The 25,737-nt window shown below is 45.9% G+C and overlaps 1 protein-coding gene across 43 annotated transcripts in view; it reads right to left on the reverse strand.

Moving 5' to 3' along the window:
• TCF7L2 (transcription factor 7 like 2) overlaps positions 1-25,737 on the reverse strand; it is a 215,485-nt gene that overhangs the window by 28,820 nt on the left and 160,928 nt on the right. For 21 of the 43 annotated variants that reach the window (XR_014068423.1, XR_014068424.1, XM_081539612.1 and 18 more), the window contains 6 exons: positions 13,867-13,999; positions 11,258-11,360; positions 9,182-9,268; positions 4,114-4,239; positions 3,269-3,428; positions 2,765-2,872 (listed from right to left, as the gene is read on the reverse strand). Coding sequence is in view for 41 of the 43 variants with exons in the window: in XM_081539612.1 (XP_081395738.1) it covers positions 2,765-2,872; positions 3,269-3,428; positions 4,114-4,239; positions 9,182-9,268; positions 11,258-11,360; positions 13,867-13,999 (717 nt within the window). In the remaining 2 variants the exon portion in view is untranslated. Of the gene's footprint in view, positions 1-2,764; positions 2,873-3,268; positions 3,429-4,113; positions 4,255-9,181; positions 9,269-11,257; positions 11,361-13,866; positions 14,000-25,737 lie in introns of all 43 variants that reach the window. The other 22 variants (XM_081539391.1, XM_081539454.1, XM_081539380.1 and 19 more) reach the window with 3 other exon arrangements.

Raw genomic sequence — 25,737 nt, forward strand, 5'->3', positions numbered from 1 at the left:
TCAAATATGGTGGTGAGGGAGGAAAAACTCATGATATGCAAATTACTAGGGATTTATCTTGTTGACTCAGTGTAGAAGAGCTAGAAAGGAAGTAACTTCTATTACAGTGTCATGGGTTAGACATCACTCTCTGACCGAAATCTTTTCCCGTGTGTTCCAGAGTGTATACCAAGTTCAACCCCCCCCCAAATGTGACTGTTTTACTCAATTCTATTTAGCTAACATAGCGTATAAAGGCTTCTATCACCACTGGGCTAGAAAAGCAGGAACGTGCAAGAGGCATAAGGATATTAGTTCAGAAAACTTTTTCCAGAAGAACCTTCAGAACTGACAACACCCAGAGTAATTTATAGAAACCTCTATGTCAAGTCAGTAAAAAAAATGCTAAACAGTTTCCACCACAACTGAACCCCTTAACAGTTTAATTCTTGTTCCACAGACCACTTCCTGAGAGGAGGGAGGAAGTGAATGAGAGAGGAAGGAAAGAATGAAAGAAGGAACAAATGGAGAGCTGTGTGTGTTCAAAGCCAAGTGCAATGAGCCACTGATAAAGGAATCTGACAGTCCCCCTTATAAGTGGTAAAGTTCCTATAGCCCTAAAGCCAGATACTACCTCTAAACTTGATCTCTCAAGTCTCTTCAGGGGTTCCCCTATTATACCAAACCTCATCCCAATGTAAAACCAAGCTAAAATCATTTCAAGTGTCTTGAGAACCTTCTGAAACCTAGAAAACACTTCCTAAGAAGCCTCGGGCAATATGTTGTCTTGAGTCCAGGAAAGTCCATGGCAGTATTCTTTTGAAGCTCTCACAAAGTCAGCCCATACCTTTGTGGAGATTTCACCCTATACAACTCCAGGAGGTACCATGCACACAGACCACAGTGTGAATGGCACAGCCTAAAGTTGTGCAGTGCACGCCCTGCACAGCTGTACATGAAGGCTTTTGTCTGACCCAAAATGTCTACTGGGGATAGGATACCTAGAGAGTAGCTGAATTCCTCTCTGTGGTACCATTCTAGATTCCTCAAAGAATTGGGTCTGTAGCAGGGAGAAGCTGGAAATGGACTCTGAGGACTTCTGACCCAAAACCAGGAGAGCAGCTGTCCTGAAATGAGATGGCTCTATGTGTGGGAGCTGCAGGGCCTGCCCGCTGCTGGCAATCTCCACCTCGAGGTCAGGTGGGGGTGAACAGCAAGCCTGTGGGAGAGCGTTAGCTTTCTTATCCTCTTCCTTTCAGATCCAGAAGAAAGGCTCCCCCACCAAACACATGCTGAGGACGAATGGAAAGGTCCCAAGCAGTTAAGACCCTGCACCTGACCGTCTGTGAGTGACAAGGGCTCTGAGAGGAGACAGTGTGCCATTGAGAAGTACAAGCACTGATTCCTGTTTCGACTCCCCAGGAGGAATATGTTCTATCGCTGAGTGAAGCGCATGGGACCTACGAGGAGACGGGTGGCGGTGGAGATGGAAACACAGGTGTCTCGGTCCTCCCCATCCACATGGCAAAGGGTAGAGAAGCAAGCATGTGTGTAAAGGTATGAGATTAAAAAACGATGACCCTTGGAACAGCGGGGCAGTGGAAGCAGAAAGCAGTCTTCACCCAGGACCCACACATTCAACGCAGATGTCTTGTAAGTTCTGGCAGAGCTCTGATTTAACTCAATCCCCACAATACTGTGCTGACACTAAGCTCACAAACGGCAGTAACTGAATGGATCTCAACTCACATTAACAGAGAGCTTCCCCAGCACAGGTGAAGGCCAGAGGAGAGCTAGGTCAGGGAGCATGGATGGTAGAAGAATCATCCATGGCTCAGTACCATCAACAAGAAAACGGGAGGAGATGCCTGCTGCCAGCATTAAGATGGGTTCTGTTTGGCCCCAAAGAGTGGATGGTAAAAATCACTTCATGAAACCAAATGCCTTGAAATGAAGTATGAGGCAAAATAAGAGACATTTCATCCATTAGAGAGGAGAATGAGCCCAGAACTTAAGCTCCTGGACAAAAAAACAGACTAAGAAAGAATGGTGAGAGGTGACAGGAGAGCGCCCGTTCATGGAGTGTCACAATCACTGTGATTAGTAAAGACAACAACCCCTACAGTGTTTTCTAAAACTCAGGAGAGGGGATTAGGCAAATCCTGGAGCCAACAAAAAGCTGAGGGACACACACATCACCCAACACACACACACACCTCCCTTATGTCACTTCATCCATTCTGCCAAAAGATGGCTTCTACTGCCTACTTACTTTCAGGGATATTCCCATCATGCCTCTCTCAAGATGCACTAGGCTTCCAACTTCTACTGTACCACATCCTAAACCAACGGTTTCATTTTTCCCTCTTAAGGGTGAAGGCCCTGCTAGAACAGCTGTGAAGAAGTAAATGCTCTCCTTCCACCTGGCATCACTGCTGAGAAAGACACAAGCCTCACTGGGTGTATTCTAGAGCCATGTCTCTTCAAAGACGTGGGCAAGAAGGTGTGAACAGCCCTAACCTGGCCCCACAGGTCCCCTGAGCTGGAACACCAGCCCCTTCCTCCTCTTTGAAGAACTATCCCATGTTGGTAGAGCCCTACAGGAGGCTAAGACAGAATCCTCCAATCTGGCACTGAGGTAAGGTGCTAACAGTCCCAACTCCCAACTAGGCAGACTGAGTGGTACTGAAGCCCAATTCAGGTTGGCAGGTTGCATTTCCTTTGTCCAGATGGACATCCACCACATCTCTATAGCCTCTAGTCCCGAGAAAAAGGAGCCACCTACATAGTTATCCCGTGCGGACCAGCCAGGGTACAGCTGCATGTGAAGCTGTCGCTCCTTCCGGGCCAGCTCATAGTATTTTGCTTGCTCTTCTCTGGACAGTGCGTGCCACTGGACGGGACAGGGTGAGGGGAGAGAGAGACATGCAGAAACATCACAAACCACACTGTGGCCAGGGGACGGACACTGCTTCCATCGCAAACGGTGTCATCTGCAGATGCCTACCGTCTGCAGGGGCCTGGCACTAACAGGAGGGCCCAGATCAAGCCTGACTTGTCGTCTATGATGTTCGAGTCTTTGCTCTCTGCTGGTGGGCAAGACCAGGGTGTGGCTGCTGTGAACATCATTTGAAGGCACAGTTACTGCTTCCAACTCCACAAAGCCCATGGAAGGAGTCAGAGTATGGCTAAAGGAAAAGGATGCTCCAAACCAATGGGGACAGGGACATGTCACCCCACCCACCGTGTCCTATTCTGGCCCTCTTCTCCCAGCAGGCACGCCACTTACCCTCCGGCCCAGGATCTGGTTGATGGCTGCACTTTCTTTCAACGTGCACTCGGCTACGACCTTTGCTCTCATTTCCTTCATATACAACATGAATGCATTAAGAGGTTTCTTTATGTGGGGCTTCTTCTTTTCTTCTTCCTTTTTGGAGTCCTGATGCTTTCTGGATAGGGACAAAACAGACAGACGCAACCCAATGAACAACCCAATGAACAATCTCGAGGTCAGCTTCCTCCACAGCAGAAAGCCCACCCCCTTGCCTGCTCAACACCCTAAGCGATTCAGAAGGAGAAGCAGACTTCTACTTTGGCTCTTCTCCATCCTGGGAAATGGAACAAAAACAGCCTAGGGGGTGGGGGGACGAGGGAGATTTTGTCATCATTTCCTCAAGGTTTACAAACACAAACTTTTCCCCAGCCAGAGGGACTGTTTCTATCTCAGCCAGTGTCTCTTGCGGGATCAGGGATGGTAGGTGTGTGAGCGCTCAGTCGTGTCTGACTCTTTGCGACCCTATGGACTGTAGTCCATCAGGCTTCTCTGTCAACAGGATTTCCCAGGCAAGAATACTGGACTGGGTTGCCATTTTCTCCTCCAGGGAAACTTCTCAACCCAGGGATCGAACCTGAGTCTCTTGCGTCTCCTACACTGGAGGCAGAAGTGGTTGCAAATCCCAGTCCCTCCAAGGACACAAAGAAAGAGTTGTGTTCTCCCCACAGTGGGCACACGCCTCCTTCTCTGTAAGGCCGGGTGCTTACTGAGGTCTGACCCACCTTGGGCAGAGCCACCACCCAGGCACCATGGGCTAAACACACGGTGAAGGAGAACACGACAAGAAGAGGGACACTTACGTGCTGTGGAGTGAGCCGACGTCACTCTGAGAGGATTCCTGTTTGACTGTCGGCGTGACTATGGCCGGGTGGGGAATGCCGGTCGTGTGTAGAGTGTGATGTGGTGGGACCATATGGGGAGGGAACCTAGAAGACAGAAAGCTGTGTAAATCGTCAGAATCAAAATGAATGAATGGGGAGGGATGTGTACACACAATTTAAAAAAAAAGAAAAAGAAACAGCACGTAACACTCACATGAAAGCAACCCAAGGCATATGAAACCTGTCCGCATTAATTAGTGATAAATTAAACATAACGATTCTCGTAATGTCATTAAAGCCAATCTTCCCCTTCATTATTGCTACTGACATGAGACATTACGATTGCTAACATCTTCAGCAAAAGACAAGTTCAGCCGGTATACTTGGGCGACAAAGTAGGCTTAGACTACTTGCTGGAGATCACAAGTCCACTGGTTTGGGAGGACATTATTAGTGGCATCTAAGACTATTTCTGAAGTTCTAATCAGCACTAGAATGAAAGATGAAATCTTTTGTTGCATATTGACAGCTAAATAAAATATTAACGCGGCTGAAGTATACATACATTTTTTGACAATGCTGCGCATGCCTCATTAGGCCTCATTCTGTTGATGGGAATGCAATAAAATTTTTATTTCTCTTTTGCTGCTGTGGTCCCATCGTTTTGACAGTAATGGGAGAGAGTGAGGCAGAAAGATGGGGGGAATCCAAATCACTGCCATCTGGTTCCCAACATACGTCATGGATGTTTTAAACAACTTTGTATCAGAGATGGCCCCAAAAGAGCATTTTACACAGACACTCCCCCGAGCAAAGCTTTGAATTCTGGGATTTGTATATACTGTCTAAAATTCTAGCGTTCCTAAATTATTTTTACTTAAAATACTGCCTATGCATTAGAAGACCTTATAAAGGATGATCAGAATTATTAATAAAGAAAAGAATAGTCCGTGTTTTTCCTCTAATACTGTTCACTTTCAGGCACGTTATTTTGGACATGGTTTAGGCCGTGAATTGGCATTTCTCAACCACGCAAACTAGCCGGGACATTCAGAGCTAATTTTAAAATGCTCTTGCTTCATCTGCAAACTGACAAGGGGATGCAGCCTATAGCTCTCATCTTTTCTGATATGCTTGGAGTCATGATTTGTTCTCAGTTAGAAGAACTACCCTCTTAAAGGAATATAAATTACTGTAGAGAAAAGTGGAATGAGGGATTACAAGGGGCAATTCCCCCTCAAAGAAAACAAAAGGGCAGCCCCCAGGTTCTGCCCTGACAAGAACAGGCAAGTTTAGGTGAAGGGGGAACCTAGGTCAAGCAACTGCTGCTTTCGGCATAAATCCAAACCACGACCAGGGAAGGACCACCTGCTCTTTAGGAAGTTAATTCTGCTGGTCACTGGAGGTGCTAATAAGACTTTATTGTGACAGTTAGTTCACAAGGATCCTGTACTTATTTACAAGGTTCTTTTCCTATGTGGACTGGAAATCTAAGTAGTTTTCATTTTACCAAAAGAATGCAGCAAATGTTCATCAGAAGAAAGATGAAAAAGTAAAGTCCTAACTGACTCTGCACAGATAACAGAGAAACTACCAATGGATAATGCAGATTTTTGCAGAGGGCCCAGAATCACAGTGGACATTTGACTTGGAATTTCTACCTTTATGTGGCTTTCTCCCATAGCTGCCTTGACAAATTTACCAAAGTTTGGTAACGATAGCATGAGTTTTTAAATAAGAGTCATGCGAGTTCTTTTAGGGTGTCAAGAAAAAGAAAAACAAGAAAAGAAAAACCCTGAGAGAGAGACAGAGAAAAAAAAACCTTCCATCCCCATCCCCTCTCCCCCAACAAAAAGTAAAGAACAAAGCTTGGGAGGTACTTGGGCTCCCAAGTTACACACTGTTCCTTCCCAGAGTTTGAAGGCCTCTGAGAAAACGTAAGTTAAGAACATGTGTTCTTCGAAGCCCTTGGGTGAAGCGGTGGGTGGAGTGGCAGCTTTTACTGTGAATTTTAAAGGCTTGACATTCGTCAAATACATATGTTCCCTTCCTGCTAAATGAGAATATGTGTACAGACAGAGAGAGAGAGAGAGAAGGGGGAGAGATAAAAAACACTCTGTGTGCATTTATGTCTGTGTGTGTGTGTGTACACCAAACACCACAGTGAGACACCAGAATTTGAGTACATTCTGGGATGGGGAAACATTTCTAGTGTAGCCATAAAGACCGAATACTTCCAAGTTCACACATCTATGCACATATTCCTATACCTGAGAAATGTATGGCAGAGAAAGGGACTCGTGTGTGTGTGTGTGTGTGTGTGTGTGTGTATGGGCTATACACATACTTTCATGTAAGAAATTCCTTTCTGCAGACAACTATTTCGTGCAATGCAATAAACACCCTAAAAATTCTAAGCAGCTCATTATATCCCCCCGTCTGCTTTCATGGCTCCAAGCCAGAATATAATGATGAACCTTAACTTGTTAAGGACAACTAATTTTTGTTTCTGGCTGTCTCAGGGGCTTCTGCCTTCCCCACTCGCACTTTCCTTCACTGTTGACACGTTTCTGTTAACTGGATGTCATCTGCCGGCCTTGATTTTATGCACAAGCAGTGGGATGCATTTTCCTGTGCAACAAGCCTGCTTTGAGCTGCATTAGGTTTGTCATTATTCTCTCATTTCCCCCCTTGCACTTGTAACATTTCATCTCTTCCTGCCTTATTTTTTGTGAGCCACGGTGCACCCACATTATGGTTTATACATGATCTCGCTCCCTTTGAAGCCGGCAGATTTCAGAGCCCGCTCTCGTCAGGAGAAGAGCCTTGCGCCAATTTAGCAGGCTGAGGGCCCGGAGCTCCAACATCTCAATCTAAAGGGGGTCACAGGGTGGCACAAGTGAGTGTCAGCAAGAGCTGTTTAATTGCCAATCTAGGCTTCTCCATGGTGTTTAAAGTATAATGACCCATCACTTAATTCTGAGAAGCCCTGGCCCCGCTGCTGAAGAGAATGAATATCAAAGGGTGTTCTGGAACAGGGCAAGCTGCCTACATTCCCTATAACTGCCATAAGTATAATAGACCCATACTTCTGTCGCCCCATTACCACAATAATGTATTTAATTTGCTGTATACGCTTTTTAACTAGCTACCTTTCATAAGGCCTACCTGGGGAATCGGCTGCCTCCCCCCCCCGCACCTCGAGCCCCCTAACCTTCCCTCCCACCGTTCCCTTCCTCTCCTCCACCCCCTGCCCACCTAGAAATCATCGGCTAACCTCCTAATGATAATTCAATCGATAAGCTTAACCTCAATCCCTATCCTACGATTACTGCACCACTTTTAACCTCTGGAATGCACCAAAGAAACAAACATGAAAAACAACCCGGTGCGTTGGAGGGAATGCTGGTTCGGAGGAGGGTGAGCCATGGATCCGAAGGTGCTCAGCAGTTCTCCTCCTGGGAGACTCCCCATTCGTTCTCAGGCTTTGGGAGGTTGTGGTGACATTATTTAATGAGAATAACCTTCCTCTTCTTGCTAGAGGAGAGGACACACAAGCATTTTCCCGCCTAACCGATACTGGTGTGGATTTGGAAATTGACGTGGTTTATCACAGGCGGGAAACAGATCTTGACGGCTGCACGATACCCATGGCATGATGACAAACATTAGAGATGCTACAATTTATGCTTCTTCATGAGTGAGGTTCTTACTCTTTCCCCCACCAAAATCACTGTTTCGTAAGTAGGAAAAGAGGCATCATGGCCCATCTTTCCAACCCTTCCTCTGGTCTAGGGTCCTCACGCTGGCTACAGAGATTGGGGAAGGAGGCTGGGAGATGGCATCCCTGCCATGTAAATGCATGCTAATTTAATTAGGTGCCATCCTCAAAATGGATTTGTTGTTGCAGTCCATCAGGAAAGTCTAAACCTCCACCGATTTAATTAACTTGACTGAAAATCAGATGAACAGAAAATAAAACTATCATTAGGAGCAATTAGTGACTACTTAAACATACTGCTGCCAACCAGTTTGTAAATAAACTAGCAGTCACTGAAAAATTAGCCAGAATTAGTTAAAAGGGGGGGAAAGGAGAACATGGGGATTAGAAAGATCTAGATACACGCATGTGGGTATATGTGTATGTGTTATATATACATTTATATGCTTAAAGGTATGTGAATGTACACATGCATAGGATTTTTTTTTTAACCTTCAAAAAATTTAGAGCTGCACAGGCCAACATGGTCTCCATCAGCCATATATGGCTACTGCGTACTTGAAATGTGTCCAGGCCAAATTGAAAAGTGTTGCAAGTGTGAAATACACATCAGATTCCAAAACTAAGTACACAAAAAGTTAAGAACTCATTAATAGTTGCTTTACAGTGATAATGTGTCAGAATGATAATATTTTGACTAATTAGGTTGAATAAAATCAATCATTAAAAATAATTTTGTCTGCATTTTCTTTTCTCTTCTTTTAAAAAATATGGCTACTAGAAAACTTAAAATTCCCTTTGTACATTCCCTATATATAAGGCTCACCTTCCATTTCTACTGGACACTGCTACTTTAGACAGAGATGTGTTTGGGTAGGGGAGGAGGTGGGCGGGAGGGGAATGTTCTTTTTTGTTTATGCTTAAGAGCCTGGAGCTTTGAAAAGACCAATAACCCTCCCTCAAATTCTTCTTTGTATATACAATAATAAACTTACCTACACCCTTTCCTTTCTTCCCTGGTTTAGGGCAACAGAGAAATAACACCTTAAAAAGCTCCCCATGTCCTAATTATTTCTTCCTGCCTTCTTAAGTTCTTTAAAAAAGATACTGACTCAGAAATTCAACCTTAAAATTCTGCCATCACCTACCTGGGAAGCTCAGAGAGATTTTTCTAGTATTTTCTAGGAGAGAAGCCTAACACTCTATGGGTCTTACACCCTCAGACCTACATGTAGCAGACATGCCCAGATGGTCTGGGAGCATCCAGAGAACTTTCTGAAAAGTGACTCATGGCTTCGGTTGAAGGTGCTGGGTCTTGGAACTCACCTGGACATGGAAGCGTTGACAGTCAGAGCTGTGGGGTAGGGGTGACGGAATCCTCCTGTCGTGATGGGGTACACTGGCTGACCTTGCCTACAAAGAGCGGGGTACACGGTGAGATCATGCAAATGGGGGTGGGGGTGGGGAAAAGGAAAAGAAGAAAAAGGAAAAGTTCTCTCTGCACAGTAAGCTTTATTCTCATTTGATCAGAACAAAAATCTTGGGGATTGTACAGGAAGGATCAAAGGGAAGAAACACAGAACAATTTGAATGCCATAAATCTGATAGGAATGGCTAATTAAATTTTATAACCTTTGCTTATGTCAATAGAGACCCTCTCCCCAAGCTGAAACTAGGTGTTTTGTTGTAATAATTAAAGGCGAAGTCTCGAAGTCTCGCTTGCTTTAATGGAGCCATCACACTAATTGAGGGCTACACATCCAAAGGAAAACAATAATGAATGTAAATTTATACCAAAATAAAGTACAGTGAATCAAAGGACTTCAGTTGCGCTTTGGGCCTCTTTCGGTATTTAGATCTCGGTGAGAAAACATTAAATTAACAGAGCTTAATTTGTAGCCTTTTGTCAAATTAACAAGTGTTGACAAGAGTTACCGGGGGGAGAATCCCCAAGAAGAATTGTGGGTAACCAATAGACAATCACACCTCATTACAATAATTAAAAAATACAGCAACATGCAAAATAGCATCCTCATGAAAGACACACAACTTTTCCTGACAGAGGGTTGTCTGAGTTGGCTATTCCTTTTTATCTAGCCTTCAAATATCTCCCCATCAGCTGAATGGGGCAACTGATGACTGAGGACTAGTGGAGGCATGGCCCCACCCACTGAAGGAGAAGAAATAGGACACACACTCCTATCCGCATCTACCCTTCCTAACAAAACTCAGGAGCGAAAAATAAACTCAAACTACACCTGGGGTTGGTATTTAGTACAGCTACTGCGTAATACAAGTTTTTTTTTTTTCCTTTTTTAAAAAAAGAAAGTGTAGAATACGCTGAGCTGGAGAAATCAAGGTGGAACTGGGGAAAAGAGGTGAATCACTTCAAAACTGTATCTTCTTTAAGGTCATGAAAGGTTAACTTCCCCAAGACCCAAACCTGAGAGTTTTACCAGGATTTATTCCTGATAGGATTCAACAAATTGTCCTGTGTTTTTTAAATAATAGAGATCACCAACATGGAGAAAGATATATACAAAAGCACACCATCATAAAACACATATTACATGCATGCACACAAACACAGTATGCTTACACATTAAAGGACTTTCTGCTCTGATTTAAAAATACATGTTAAAGTTGTCTAGGAAAGGTTAATGGGCGGTGCTATAAAAGCAAGACAAGGTGATAGGAAGACAAACTGTAAAAGGCAGTTTGATGCTGTGGAGTGCTGCCAGGACCGAGGGCTGACACTCAGGAAGGCCTCGTACCCTGTAGTGAGGATTCCAATGGCTCCACACTCCCTCCCCTCAGAGTCTGGTCAGCCACTTAACACAAAGACTCTGAGAGAGAGATGCTGATTGGAGAAGATGGAACTTCTCAACAGACGCAAATTTCCACTGTGGTTGTCAATCTTGGGAGTGATGGCTGGGGTGGAGGGTGGGGTTGTGACCCTCCAACTCCCGCTCCCGGATTTCAAAACTAACCCACTCCTCTGCTGCCTCAGTCCAGTGACAGGACTCCAGTTTGGGCTGCCAGCAGAAAAGGCATGATAGGCTTCACAGGAGATAAGCCATCAGAGTCTTCTGGAATTCACAAAGTACCTTAAGGGTATCTGTATTCACAGAGAAGAACCTAGAGCCTTTGGTGACCATGGGTTCAGAATGCTGACTATCAATAGCTTTTCTCTTATATCATCCATCTGAATGAATGGCTATTGACTTGCCTTCTTTTCCAATGGGCAGATCAGCAAGCATCTTCCCCAGGACCCTCTACCCACGGCCCAACCTCCCCTCTCCTGTCTTCTAAACACACACACACACACACACATGCGCAGAATAAATAATAAGCATGCCCATGTAAGAAACAAAAAGGAAATTAAAAAATGGAACTCCTTACTGTGGTACTAACCATCCTAGCGGATGGGGGATTTGTCCTACGGTGCCGGGTGACAGTGGGTAGTACGGAGATATATCTGGAGGGTGCGGAGGCCGTGGGATTCCTGGAAGAAGCAGCCACAGTTTAGGTGCAAGAGAAAGAGAGAAGGGAAGAGAAACCATCAAGTGATGGGAACAAGGAGAGGATAAAGAGAGACATCACCTCTGTAATCCTAGCATGAGCTGTTTTCCATGAGTCTGATCCTAAGACTTGTTGGTAAGTTTCATCTCGTTATCCCTCTGCACCAGCTTGAAAAATTCACCTTCTTCTAGATGGGTCATACACTGGCTAAACACATACAGACTTAGAAAATATCAGCTTGGATATTTCTGCCTCATGGGATCGGTGTGATTATTTGAATTGAAAAATAAAAAACCTAAAGGGGTTGGCACATAGTAGGGATCAGATAACATTCGATCCCTTTATCCTCTCAACTTGTCCTTTTCTTCTCTTTAATTCTAATGACTTACCTGCATGAGAGTTACTCCTCTGGTTTCTAACATACTTTTTGAGTTATGGCTTTTAGAAAGGTTACTTCTTTCTAAAAAAGAAATCAGCTTCTAAAAATTAACATCTAAAAACGTTGTGCTAAGTCGCTTCAATGATGTCCGACTTTTCGACCCTGTGGGCTGTAGCCCACAAGGCTCCTCTATCCACGGGACTTTCCAGGCAAGTGGAAAGTCCAGGGTGGGTTGCCATTTCCCCCTCCAGGGGATCTTCCCAACCCAGGGATCAAACCAATGTCTCTTACATCTCCTGCATTGGCAGGCGGGTTCTTTGCCACTGTTTAAATCTGTCAAACTCTGCCTTGAAGATGAGCTGTAGGAGAAACTCAACCAATGCCTTGACATCGTATCTAAGGAAGAATCTGAACTGACCAGACCAGGAGATGCTGGAGGCCTGGCACACTTGGCTCTAGAACCTGGCTTTCTAGAGGATGGAGCCCACCACGGACCAGGTACTGCTGGACCATGGGGCTGAGGAGTGAGTTCTGAAGGTCCATGCACCGTACACCCATTAGTTCCATAGGCACATATCCTGCAATTGAGAAATCCTTGGTTTCTTAGAAATCAAGAGGGCTGGGAACAATTCAGGCCCAGAGGAGTAGACTTACACTGTTCAAGTGGAAAGCAAAACGAACAATTCCTCAGAATTAAAACAGGACTGAAGGGAATGAGCTGTGTGTTCGCAGATGAAAACTATTTCATTTTTTTAAAATTCGTTCAGGAAGCTTTTAATCTGTAAATTAAGCCTCCCTGGGTGACATTTTCATGCAGACACTGCTTTCTCTCTATTACAAAAACCAAACAGATTAGCTGGGCTTGGACCCTACACCAAGCCACTCACACACTTGAAAGAATGTTCGCAGAGGAAAAGTAAACAGTCCGCAGACGTTAATCATATGTTTTACGATAACCATTTAAAAGCTATTCCCTGTACTACCATTATTTAAATGAGACGTTGAAACTGCCATTCACTCGTGGAGCCTGGGGCCGGCTGGCGGCCTCCTCCAGCCATCCCAGCGCCAGGCTTGGGTCCCCCACGAGTACAAAGCGGGCTCAGAGGCTGGTGAAAACCAGCTAATGTGTGGCTTCATTCAGGGGCAGCAAAGACGGCCTGAACAGGCAGTCTACCTCAGCCCAGCATCCAACAATTCCTTCCGACCAAGTGACATGGAATAGCCATTCTGAATTCATCCTGCTAATTAACCAGCTGGGAAGAGAAACCAACGCCAGCAAGTGCATCGCCTGGCCGGAAAGAGACAACCTGGCCTTAGCTGTTCTCCCAAGACCACCCCAATTTGTTTTAAATCTTGTTTCAGGGGAGCTACAAGAAACCTCGCCTTTTTCCTCTCCCCACTTTTGGGAAAAAGCACTTGTATGGAAAGGAGGGGACAAGTATAAAAGCTGGAGTTATGTGGCATCTTCTGCCTGAGACCCTAATGGCTGTTCCTTGATGCAATGAAGAAACCATCTTGGACTTGGGTTTTCCCATCTGTAAAGTGGGCTTGAGAATAAAGACTCAGGATATTACAGGGGAGGAAGAGCCCAAATAATTCAGCAAATAGAATGCAGAACCCAGGGACATGAGCTCTCAAGGTTGCACCAAGTCATTGCCAAGGGTCTATCATCCCTCAGCCACCAAGGGAGCTGGGGCTTCAGGGAACCAGGCTGTTAGGGCTCTTACACTCCCACGGAGCTGAGGAGGAGTCCATGAGATGCCTCCAGAACCACTACTGCCTCCGAGTCTGCCTGAGGTTCTTAGAGGTATAAGCCACTCCTGAGAACAGAACTCAGAGCCAGGTTCCCAAGACAGCCCCTCAGGAGTACCTGGAGCTCTGGAGAGAACTGAGCACTGAAAATGGACTTCTCCAAAGGGGAGGAGATACACTCCCTCACCAGGCTCTGGCTTCCCAAAAGAGGTTCCTGGCCAACACGTGGGAGAGGAACAGGGGCCCCTCCACTGCTGCCCCCAGCCCAAGTCCCCACTCCACGCGCCCCCCACCACAGCAGGTCCTCTGGTGGTCCCAGGACCAGCACACCTTCTCTGCACCCAAGCATATGTCCTACCTGTTTTGGGGTCGACATCAGCTGGTAAGTGTGGCGGTGGGTTTCCCGGCGTGAAGTGTTCATTGCTGTACGTGATAAGAGGCGTGAGCGGGTGGACATGGTGCGGGTGCTGCACAACCGGCACTTTGTTCGACTGGAGGGAGGGAAAGAGCAGAAGAGGACACTGTCACGCCAGCTCGGGCAGCCCAGGAGCCGGACCCGGGCAGCCCTGACCCCACCCTCCCACCTGGATTCCATAAGTGCAGTCAACCCCGCCCGGGCCCTGGTCCCTGTACTAAAATAGCCGAGAGTGATGATTCAGCTCTCTGGGTAGGTGTGCCCTGGTCTTTACACCCCCACCCCACCCCCACCACTGAGACTGGCTTTTAAAATACCTTCTCCACCACCCCCCGCCCCATCACAGAACCCAGGAGTCTGCACTTTTCCCACTGGCAGGTAAATCGGAAGTGATGGCTTTAATCCCCCAGGCCTACTGTGCTTCTGCAGGTGCTGGCCTCTCCTACCCCAGGGCCCCACCGGAGCGACCTTAGGGAGGCAGGCAGGCCCTAATCCCAGCCACCTTATCCACCACCCCAGGCTCTGAACCCCTCCCACTCCTTAGAACCAGTGGGCAAGCTACAATCCTTTCCAGGCAGCAGGGATGAAAAGCCTCACTCTGGTCTGGTTGGGAGTGTGAACTTTACCAGAAAGCTCTAAACTGCCAGGCGAGCACCTGCATATTTTATGCAGATTACAGCAGCCTGGATTCATTAGGAATCTCATTAGGAAGTCATGGGGAATGCTAACAAATTAACTGGATGATGATGAATTGCGCTAATAAAGGGTATGTACACATTTTAGAAACAAGCAGTTCTGGAAAACAACACACAGGCAATTTTTATGTTTGGGAAGTGTTGATAGGTGGAGAGAAGGAGGATAAAAAAAAAAAGGAAAAGAAAAGCATCTTAAAGATTTTTCTAGTTGCAATGATCAGACCTGCCCAAATTATTCTCCATTCCTTCCCCTACCCTACTCTCAACCACCCCTCCCCCTCCCCATGCGATGCTGTAACTTAGCCCAGTAAGATCACAAAGAAAAAATTAAGCTGAAACAAGCGAACTACTGGGCCATTTACCGAGAGTAATCCAATTGCAAAAAACCCTATTCCCAATAGAGGATTTTCACTAAAATCCTACAACAGGGACATTTAACCAGATTAGGTACCAGCAAAGATAAAGAGGCTAGTATTAGATGATGAATGGATTAGAGTCAACTTTCATTTTAGAACGTGTCTTCATTTCCTTTTATTACTTTTAGGAAGGCACAACTTGCATTAACATCAAGGAAAAGGAATTGCATTAAAAGAAAAGAAGGAAGGTTCCAATGCTGCCCACTAGCGCCTCTTGAGTTCAGGGACCACCAAGCAGTTAGTTCTCTTCATGTTTTTCTTCTTGTCCTTTTTTTTTAAAAAAAAAAGAGGTGAAGAAGGGGTGTGATAGAATAAGAGTATTTCTTATCACAGTTAATTGTGGGGAAGGCATTTTAAAAGGTGCTTCTAACTTTTCCATGGGTATGTATGTTCGGAAAGGAAAATACGGACTTTCTAGGTGCTCCTGGGGAAAAAAAAACAAACAGAAAAAAGAAGTCCCATGCCCAAGAGCCAGGTTTAATGATTCCTACAAACACCTGGACACTCTAAGAGAAAGACAGATGGTAACTAGTGGCATACAGAAGCCTTGTACTGTGAATTATCATTTTGCAATCAGAACACTGAAATTCAAAGCACCCAGTAACACTTCCTTTGTCAGCAGCCACGAAGGTCGGGACATGACCAAAGTGAGCAGAGTGAAGGGCTGCCACTCCAAGGCCAGGGCCAGCATCTCACGGACATGCGCTGAGAAGTTTTTAGGAATCATTTCTGTCTAGGACAACTTGAAAACTACCCAACAAAAACGCTCCCACTGTGTGCTGGAGCGGAGATGGAAAAGAGCAAGGGACACATGTATCAGATGGACTGGAGACCAGTAGGAGGAAAGGAAAATGAGAGTTGCTGCCTTCTAGAAGTTTTCTATCTGGAGAGATACACAACCACTGAAATGAATGCAGACCAGTCCCAGACAGTTTAGAATCACTGTGGAAAAACTCTGGGACCCCTGGGAAGAACCACAGATAGGCCAGGGGAGGGGAGATTGTCACTGAGGTGCTGAAGGACTTTGAGGGAATGGGACCACAAAAACAATGGAAGAAAACAAGTGTATGAGTCTATAATGGGAGAAAAGCAGTGAGATTTGAATTTCTCAGCTCTGCTGAGTCAAGCATCTCTCAAGACGATTATCACTAACATGGATCCCTAGTACTAAGAAAGCTCTCACAGGGACCTGATTCAGTAGGTCTGGGCTCAGGACCCAGGCATTTTCAATCTGTCTACGGAGGGCCACAGGTACCTCTTCTGTTCAGCCATGACCCCTAGACCAGAGAACCATAAGGTTCCACACAAGCACAAAGGTTAAGAGATTTGAATCTTAATCATGGATCAAGTCTTAGTTCTGAAAGAATTCATGGGAAGGGCTTAGTATTAAATATAAAACCTGAGACATGGTAAGCACAGGAATGCTGGTATATTGTTATTTTTATTCTTTGGGAGAAGCTGTTCGAAGGATGGCACAGTTCCGTTTTGCAGTTCAGAAGCGCAAATTCCATGGCTGTCTTCCAGGCAAGAAATGCAGGGGAAACCCTGTCTCTCTACTTCATCGAAGGATGAAGACAGCGTTTCGGCAACAGTGAAGTTCACAGGTGCGTGAGAAAAATTAATTCTCCCTCTTCCAGATACACACAGGAGAAGAGGATTCCAACAAATGCTGGACACCTGCTATGGCCACCATCACTATCATATTATTTTGTACACTGAGTCTGCAAGCCAATTAGTTTGTTCCTGTTCGTTCAAAACTCTACAGTATGGGTAGGGGGGTGCAGAAGGGAGTGAAGAGATATGATGTTTTAACTGCTGCCTGGCTTTGCGAGGGAGGGAGAGGGCTGTTGGGACATGGAGCTCTTTTCTGATGTGACTACATACTAGGAAGGTCCCTAGAAACAATACAGTCTTTAAATGTTGGGTGGTTCCCAAACAAGGTGGGGGGAATGCAGCCATGTGTGCAGAAACCAGGGTCTAACTGCCACTCCCACTGAAACTGCCTGTACCTGGATTGCTTTTATGATGGGAAGATGTTCTTCTGGAAAATGCCCGTGTCTCTCCAGCCTCAGATACCCACAATCCTTTCTGTCTACACCGCACTACGTCCACTGCTGGAGCCATGATGCACCTTCCTTGGTCCCACCATAGCTAAGTCCCTGAAGGACAAAGATAGTGTCTTATAGACCTTTGCGTCCCCTGTATTGCTCAGCCTGTGCGAGTGGTGAGCACACTCTTATAAACTGCAACAGTAAGCACCAGAAGAAGAGAAGGCTACAGCCAGTCTCCCAGATTCATTTCATTCAAATGGCAGTGCTCTTACATGGAGTCTACTCAACATCACAGAACAGAGCTGGGGGCAGGGGAAGCTTTCAAAAACCATCCAGTCTAATACTTTATTACAAGTGTCTTTAGAAAAAAAAAAAAATTGGTTTTCGAGCCCATTGGCTTGTACACAGTGACCAAGAGTGAAGTCAGAAAGTTCCAGGAAGACCTACGTTTAAATCCTACCTCAATCCAGCTGTGTAACCTCTCGCAAGCCTTCATTTCTGTGCAAACTCCAGATGAGAACTGGGTCTACCTAAGAGGGTTGTTGTGAAAATCTAAAGAGATCATGCTTGGGAAGTGTGTATTAGCCCAGTGCCTCACACATCCATACATGTAAAGCAAAGAAGCTTTGAAAAATGAAAAATCCAATCCAGTGCTAACGAGGAGGACTCAGTGAAGGTCACATTCGCTACCCCTCCAGTCTCTTCTAATTAAATTCACATGGGGCAAGGCAGCCATAGCCCGCACTCCTTACTGCAAAGGCCAAGATGTGCATGGCAGGGCAAGAGTACAGGGGTGTTTTGCAGCCACCTTTCCTCAGGTGCACGCCTTTCTTAAAAATGCAACATTTAGTCCACACATATAGTTAATTATGTCATTTGAGAAAAACCATCACTTGATTATGCTAATAAATAACACTGTCACAGAAGAGTTGGAAGTTAAATAAGAATAGCTGGAGATGACCAAGGTCCTTCAAGAATTAGTAGGGCCTTGAAGCAGAACCTGATACAAATGATACACAGAACAACCACCCACATAGGAAAAGTCCCTTAGACTTCCCCCTTCTCTGCAACCAGCTCCCCTTTTTTTTTTTTTACAATGAAAATAGTCTTCCTTTTTTTTTTTTTAATGAAAAGCTTTGGTTTCCCAGCAGACCCTTTTAGAACTCTTTAACTGAAATGTGTTAAGAGTACCACTATATGCCAGAGACAGCATAAAGAGGCAAAACTCTGTTTCAAAAGTTTTTGTGGATTTTCTAAGTCATTTGGTCATAATGGAACTGGGTTATAAGTGCTATAATGAAATCATCACTAGAAATAATCCTTTTCAGTTTAAGGCCTTGGGGATGAATTTGACTTGATATCCAGTTCCTCCAGTGCCGTTCTCACTTCTTTAAGGAGGTCTTTACGGACTGTGCTCAAAAACGGTACCACCCTAAGAAAATTCAGATGTGAAAAGTTCCTTTTGTGGAGGACAACAGACAACCTTCCAGAAATGCATCTGGGAAATCTAAATCAAAGCCACACTGTATGCTGGGAGTGCTGGTGGGGTAAATAAGCTGAAATACATACCTCCTCCCTCTTTAATTTTTTTACAGAGTCCAGTGTTCAAGACAAACAACTGCAACATAAAACCAGGTGCCTCTTAGGTAAGTGTTTTATCTAAATATTAAATATGTCTTCAAAACTACCCATGCATTTTCACGAAATCATCACCTCCAGGGACAGCTAACTAAAGTTCAAGGTTGAGAGAATAGCAATCATGGGAGGCTGCCTGGAGAGCTTAAGCCTTAAAGAATATGATGAGCACTAGGAATCTGTGAGCCAAGAAAAAACAAAAAGAAAAAACCACCAAACATTCGTAAAACATTCATAGAATGGAAGTTCAGGGAGTGAGGCCACAGCTGCCCATACGCACCAGCACCCAGAGGGCCGCTCCGGACCCCTTGTCGAGACGGCCATCTCACTGAGGCCTCTCCGGCTCACAGCAGCGCAGCTCGCGGCCGCCACATCGAAGGGAGCCCGGGCCCTGTGTTGAGTGCGACAGACTATTCAGTCCTCACCACAAACCTATGTGGTAGCTGCATTTGTTATCAGTTCCACCCAGCAGGTGAGGACACGGGTCCCAGGTCCACCTGCCGCTGCTGTGTCTGCAGACGTGCGCCCTGGATGGGGCTGACTGCCAGGTGGAGGTCGTGAATTGCACCCAACAAATGGAGCCTGGGCCAACCTCCCCACTGGATACAGATGCTTCAGGATCACAAGGGGACACCCTGGAACCCAGACCAGTTCGGCACACAGCACTCCCCCGAACCCCCAGTTAGAAGTAAGCTCAGGGCTCTCCGCCTCAGTCAGGCACACCCTTGCCGCGGAGCACGAAGCATTTTTAGCAGGGATTTTCACACCACGTGGCTGCTTACAGAAGGAGGGATGTGAAACATTCAGTGGGGATATTTCTGCTTCTCAAATACAGACACAAGCGACATCAGGGGACAGACGTGGTCAGTCCCAGCAGAAAAGGAAAAGTAGGCTTAAAACCCGAACTTTTGAGGTAAACAGTAACTATTTAAAAGGAATCAAAATCCTCCTGGGACTTTAAATCATGGAGGCTTTCTGTTTTCTACCTGGAGGCATGGCTGTGACTCATTTCTTGCCCGGTTCCGTTCATCAGGCTCTCTGGGTTTTGAGCACTGAATGGTTAAATTAGAAAGAAAGCGTCCTTTAACAGACCTCAAAGCGCACAAAGCCTTTCCACCCAAAGCATTCATCCCACTGCAGTGGGGGAGAGTGGGGAGGGGGCACCCCCTGTGGCTGACCTTTGACCCCTGGAGAACCCTTAAGCCCGGTGTTCTGCAACTCGGCCCTGCCACCCTCATCGCGCCCACACACCCGTCCACCGAATGCTGTTCGAGATGGGGAACCCAGAAAGTGAAAGGGTGATTCAGGCCCTTCAAGATCCCCCTGCCGGCCCTCCGCTCACCCCAACCCCTCCACCTTCCCTAACTGTGGGGAACCCAAAGGGAATGAAAGCTCGCCATTCACCCCACAACCTATTAATCAACAGACGTTGAAAACAAATAGAGCCATTGCTGGCCCTGGCCTCTCGGGCGGCCGGCCCTCCTCTTCAATACTCCCCTATGGCTCTCCCTTTCTGCACAAGAAAAATGGGGCCAGAAAGTGCCTTTAGGAGCCCAGCACAATAAAACAAAAGCAGCACAGAGGAGCACTTGTCAGCCTTCTCCCCTCCCCGAGAGGGGTAGGGAGGGTCTTCAGGGTCTTAGATGACCGGCCCTCCCAGGGTCTGAAATCAGCATCAGGAAGGAACACTCTTCATGCTCTGTTTACTTCTTTTTTCCTTTTTTTAATGGGTTTATGGCTCATCTTGATACATTTTTCCCGGACACTGCTTCCTATGGCTGTACCAAGGCCAATGGCACCTAGCAAAACAATAACAGACATTGCATGCCACTGGGGCCAGGGAGCACTGATGGGCAGAAGGGGTTGGAATGAAGAAGCGCTGTTCCTTCCTCATCAACCACCCGCCCCCCATGACTCAACTAGTCCTATTGGGGGGTGGGGGGTGCGGCTATGAACCAGACTGGAAGGGTCAGCGATGGTAGTCTTCCTGCCTCAACAACCCATCACATCAACAGTGAGCAACCACTTCAGTGCTGAGATGATGACGTCAGGGAGTGCCCTGGAACCAGGCCTGCGCTCACAGCCAGACTTACCTGCTGAGCATCTCACTACTCTATCCCGTAAACCTCCCGCAGGCACGCACGCATGCACAGAAGGGAAAGGTGGTGGGCGGCCCTCCACTGGGGATGGGGCCGAAAGGGCTGTTTCCCACCTTCGCTGTGACCCTGCGCCCTCACAGCTGTCAGAAAGCCCAGCCAGAGAGGGCCTCCCCGCCTCCCCCAGGTGCAGGGCTGTTGATGGTTGGGCACTGATCCTCTCTGCCTAAGGCTTTGTCCCACCCACCCCCCCAACCTGGGCCAAGGGGGCACTGTTTCCTGGGGTCAGACTTCTATGGACGGCTACAGCACTGCCTGTTGGAAATGGTAAAACCAAGAAAGCTGCGTGGGGTTTGAGTTTTGTTGAAGAAATGAGGTGGTTCAGAGAAAAGAGGTCTGCCTGTGAGATGCAGAAAAGAAACACGACCCTGCAACTGTGGTATCCACTGTGCAACCCTGGCCTGAGTCATGCGCCCACAAGGCTGCAAAGTTATGGCTTCTACTAGCGCCTGAGCCTGACACTCAGGATGTTGTTGGTTTTGTGAACTATCAACGGCAGACTTCTTCCCCCTCCTTCCCCTCTTCTTTCTCTGGAATCAGATTCATTTAGACAGCAAGAAGAGGGAGAGAGAAGATTCCCCCAGCCATCTACGAAATTTTGCCGATTCATAGTTCCTTCTGCACTCACACAGGCATTAAAATTCTTCGTGCAGGGAAATGATTGAACAGGGCAGGCAGGGAGAGGACAAATGTGCAGCCAATTTTCATCCAAATTCTCACACACACATGAATATACATAGAACTAACACAAACCATCCTGAGCCCTTGGCCTTTTTTAGGTGGTTTTTTTGGGGGGTTTTGCCCCTTCTACAATATAACAATATAGCAGGTATCATAACTGGACTGCTGAGCAGTAAGGGTCTAGGGGGCCAAATTCAGCTCTTCTTAATGACCATGTCTCAATCCTCCAACAGGAGGAGGGGAGGGGAGGCGGGGGACTGGAGGTGTCAGGGTGGGGAGTGAGCGCATGAAGGGGAACATTTAAACCTTGAAAATAAAGATGTGGTCCAGCCGCCTGGCTTTGGGAATGTTGCAGCCAAGGTCCGACCCAGCAAACCTGTGCGTTCACAGACTCTTGAACAATTACTTCCAGTTAAGTTCATTAAACAGAATTTATTTCCACTCACTCACGTTTATTCTCCAATAAAAAGAAAGCATCCCATTGTGCCTCCCCCAACTAACCTTTAAAACACTTGGGAGCTTATGCCTTGGCCCACCCGGTCCAGGCTTGTCCCTGACCACTGAGTCCCCAGGATTCTCTTCCTGCCTCCTGCCTCCCTTCAGTATCTTACCCCAGCATCCTGTGGAGGGGACGGGGAGGGTGGTGCACACAGCAGGACAAGGGGGTCCTCTGACCGTCCTAACCCTCCATCAGGTCTCAGAGATGAAGGACCAACCACTTCACTCTGAAGTAATTTCCCAGGAATTTGCAACCTCCACCCTCCAGCCAGAAAGATATTTTTCTACTACTTGGGCATTAAATGATTAGCGTTAGCATAATCAATCTTGTTAAGTGTCCAAGTTTGCAGGGAATGTTTGGGACTTGGGTAAGAAGGTACAGCTGTTTCTAGGAGAGTCAATTTTCAAAACAGAGCCAGGGATAAAACTAACCTATTCCAAATGAAGAAATCCAAAAGCTCAAATTCAAAACAACTTTTTAAAAAATAATGACTTCCAGACCATCTCCCCTAAAACATAACCACCCCAAATCTAAGGATTCCTAAATAGGATGGAAAGGAAATCACCAATTTTGATTTTGAATAAATTTTAAGTACATAATGGTTATTACATCCTGGGGATTTCAAGAAAGAAGCAGTGAACAAAATTTGATACCACCTTTCTAATTTATTTACAATGCCCAGCTATATAAAAATGTTTTTAGTGTTTCTTAAACACTCTGTGCCTAACTTTCCAATCTAGGCGATATTTGAAAGCCATACCTGTTACATGAGTCTGATAAGAGCTCAAGAAACAGTCACCTTCAGAGAGCAGGTAAATTTCTCCCAGGTTAACAAGCAGATGAACTGAGAGGTGGGAGAGACATTTTCATGTGGCTCCAGATACAAATGGCCAAAATTTGGATTCGACATGCGTTCAGGAAAACCAGACTAAAGGGAAGACGAATGCAAAGGCAAAACTGCACTGTTCTGCTCTGTTCTGCCCTGTCAGTGTCCCAAACACGGGCATTCTTTAACAGACATCTATAGCCTCCATAAATGATACACGTAGAAGGACACGGAGCTACACTGTGGTGAGAAGGACACAGCATCACTGCCCTCTCTGGCTGCAGCTGTCGAAAGTTTAAGGTAACAAGGGAATGACCCAGGCAAAGTTCACTTACAAAAAAAAAGAAAAAAAGTCTTCAAATGTGTGCAGAAGTATGTAATCTGGACGGCATGTCAGGATTTCATCACATTCCAAAATATTGCAGAAGGAAAGAATTCCATGACATAGCTCAGCCAGGCCCCCCACCATCCCCAAACCACGGAGGGGAGGTTTTCTTAAAAATATAAGGTTGCAGGCTCTGTTGCTTCCAGAAAATGTGGAGGCAGCAGCCTGTTGTGACAATACAAAGATCATAATATCTGTATCATCAGAGTCAGGAATTTACCCTTTCAAAGGAACTCCCTTCCCATAAGCCATCAAGAATAGAGGCTTCCCCATACCAACACAGCAGGACTGCTATGAAGTCACCCCAGTAATTTGAGTAAACAAAGGTCTGGAACCTTTCAGGAATCTGGAAACGGGTGGGAAATTTGTGGCAAGACAGTTTATACATTTGCAGTGCAGGCCTGCACTCTTCTCCCCCAATTCTTGACAGTTTACACCACCATACGTTGAGCTGCAAAGTTGCACAGAAGCAGAAAGGGAAACCAAGACACATATTTGTCATTCCTTCATGCTCAACTAGAGAACTACCTACCACTTTGATAGTTCAGTATGACACAGAGGATTTTAATTCATGATTTTGAAAACCTAAGGACTCTTATAGTCTGTAGTGTATTTCATTCCTTCTTCCCCTAAATATCAGATCTAAGAGTTGACTGACTACTGCAAACGTTTCTTTGGCCATTCGACAACAACAAAAATTAATAATAAAAAGCAATAATAAAGACAAGTAAGGAATCACCTCCAAAAGTATGCCCTTACAGCTTGTGGCAAAGGATTTAACCTGAGAGTTGAACGGAGTATCAACTATTCTAACTCCCAAATAGGTACTGCAAACGGGCCTTCTCCCTGATCATTAACAGCACAATAGGCTGTCATCAGTCTTTGCTCACATTTCCAAAATACATTTTATATTACATTTACAAAATACAAACACCATAAGCAAGACTGGAGCCCTAAAAGGCTGGCAGCATCTAAATTTGGAGATTGAAAATAAATACAACCAAAGACAGAGCAACACAAAGTTAGCATTAAATATGAAACCAAAATACACAGTTTACACAAGCCCTGCTACTGGAAAAGCCTTATTGTTCAAAAATGTTTCAAGCTTCCAAAGTATGCTCCTCCATGAGAGCATGTCATTTTTCCTTCTCTTTCTTCCAGTGGAGCCCACCCTGGCGGGTGAAGGGGGGTGGAATTATTTATTAGAAGAAATCCCAAATCCCACCATCCTTTTCCAGATTCCAGCTCGCATGCACTTGGGGAGCCGGTCAGCGTTGCTATAGAACCATAAGGATGGTGATGAAAGTCAAGCTTTCTCTACTCCCCATCTTTTTGTTTTTTTTAACCCCTTCCCCTCTTCCCTGAAAAACCGCTCTGAAAAGTACACAGTGAGAGAGCATAGCTTGAGTTGACCATTTACTCTTGTCTTGTTTTTCCTTCCCACTGTCTGAATTAAAAAAAAAAAAAAAACAAGCACAAAGGTTTAATGGTCAAGACTATATATAAGCAAGGACATGAACACACACACACACACACACACACACACACACACACACACACACATACACACACACACACTACTCACCCAGCAATTCAAATTGAGGTGCCAACCGCCCAACTGGTGGACGAGAGTGAGCCCAGAGGCCACCGCGCCTCCCTTCCCACTCAGATCTTCCACTCCCACTAAGATGGTATTCCTAGGGTCCATAATAGCTTTGGTTTTCTTTCTCTCCACCTCAAAAAAAAACTTTCTCTGTACCTTCAAGATGGGACTGGGCCAGCTTTTTTTTCTCCTCCCTTATTGCTTTTCTCACTTTTCTTCTTCCTCCCAGCTTCCCCTCCCTTTCTCCTTTTCATTTTAAAGAGCTGAAAAAGGGCATCTTAAAAGATGGAGATGGCTCCCAATTTCTGCCCTGGGACTCTCAAAATGCTCCCCAAGTTCTCGCTCACGATGCCTGCAGTTATTTGGTTAATTCTTCCCTCTCCACACACATCCCTCTGAAACCAAAACAAAAAAGCAAAAACAAACAAAAAGAAACCAAATCATCTAGTTCGACTGGTTACAGATTAAATTTTTAAAAAATTAATGAAAATAAATTCCTCCCAGTTTCTACCCTGCACCACTGCAAAATCCTTGAAGGAAGGGGGAGGCCCATTTCCCCAGGCACGCGGGCTCTAAGCAGAGAGTCCCCCCTCCCTCACCCGTTACCTTGGGCAGCGGGGCCAGAGCCACCGCTAAGAGTAGCTAAGAAATTACGGTCAGCCATGAGGGAAAATGATCAACCGAAGGCAGGAGGCAGGCGCTTTATCTACAAGATTGTCAAATCCCTCAAAACAAATTTCTTAGGGAGAGGGCTGCCATGGGTTGGGGGATGGGGAGAGGAAAGTGTATTTTCTTGTCACAGTGACACGGGAGTGACACTTGGTAGGGCCTTGCCTGCCACACGTACACAGCCCTCTTTTCCTTCCA

This window comes from Giraffa tippelskirchi, chromosome 2, assembly GCF_054371585.1.
Source record: "Giraffa tippelskirchi isolate mGirTip1 chromosome 2, T2T-mGirTip1v1.2.pri, whole genome shotgun sequence".
Taxonomy (NCBI): Eukaryota; Metazoa; Chordata; class Mammalia; order Artiodactyla; family Giraffidae; genus Giraffa; species Giraffa tippelskirchi.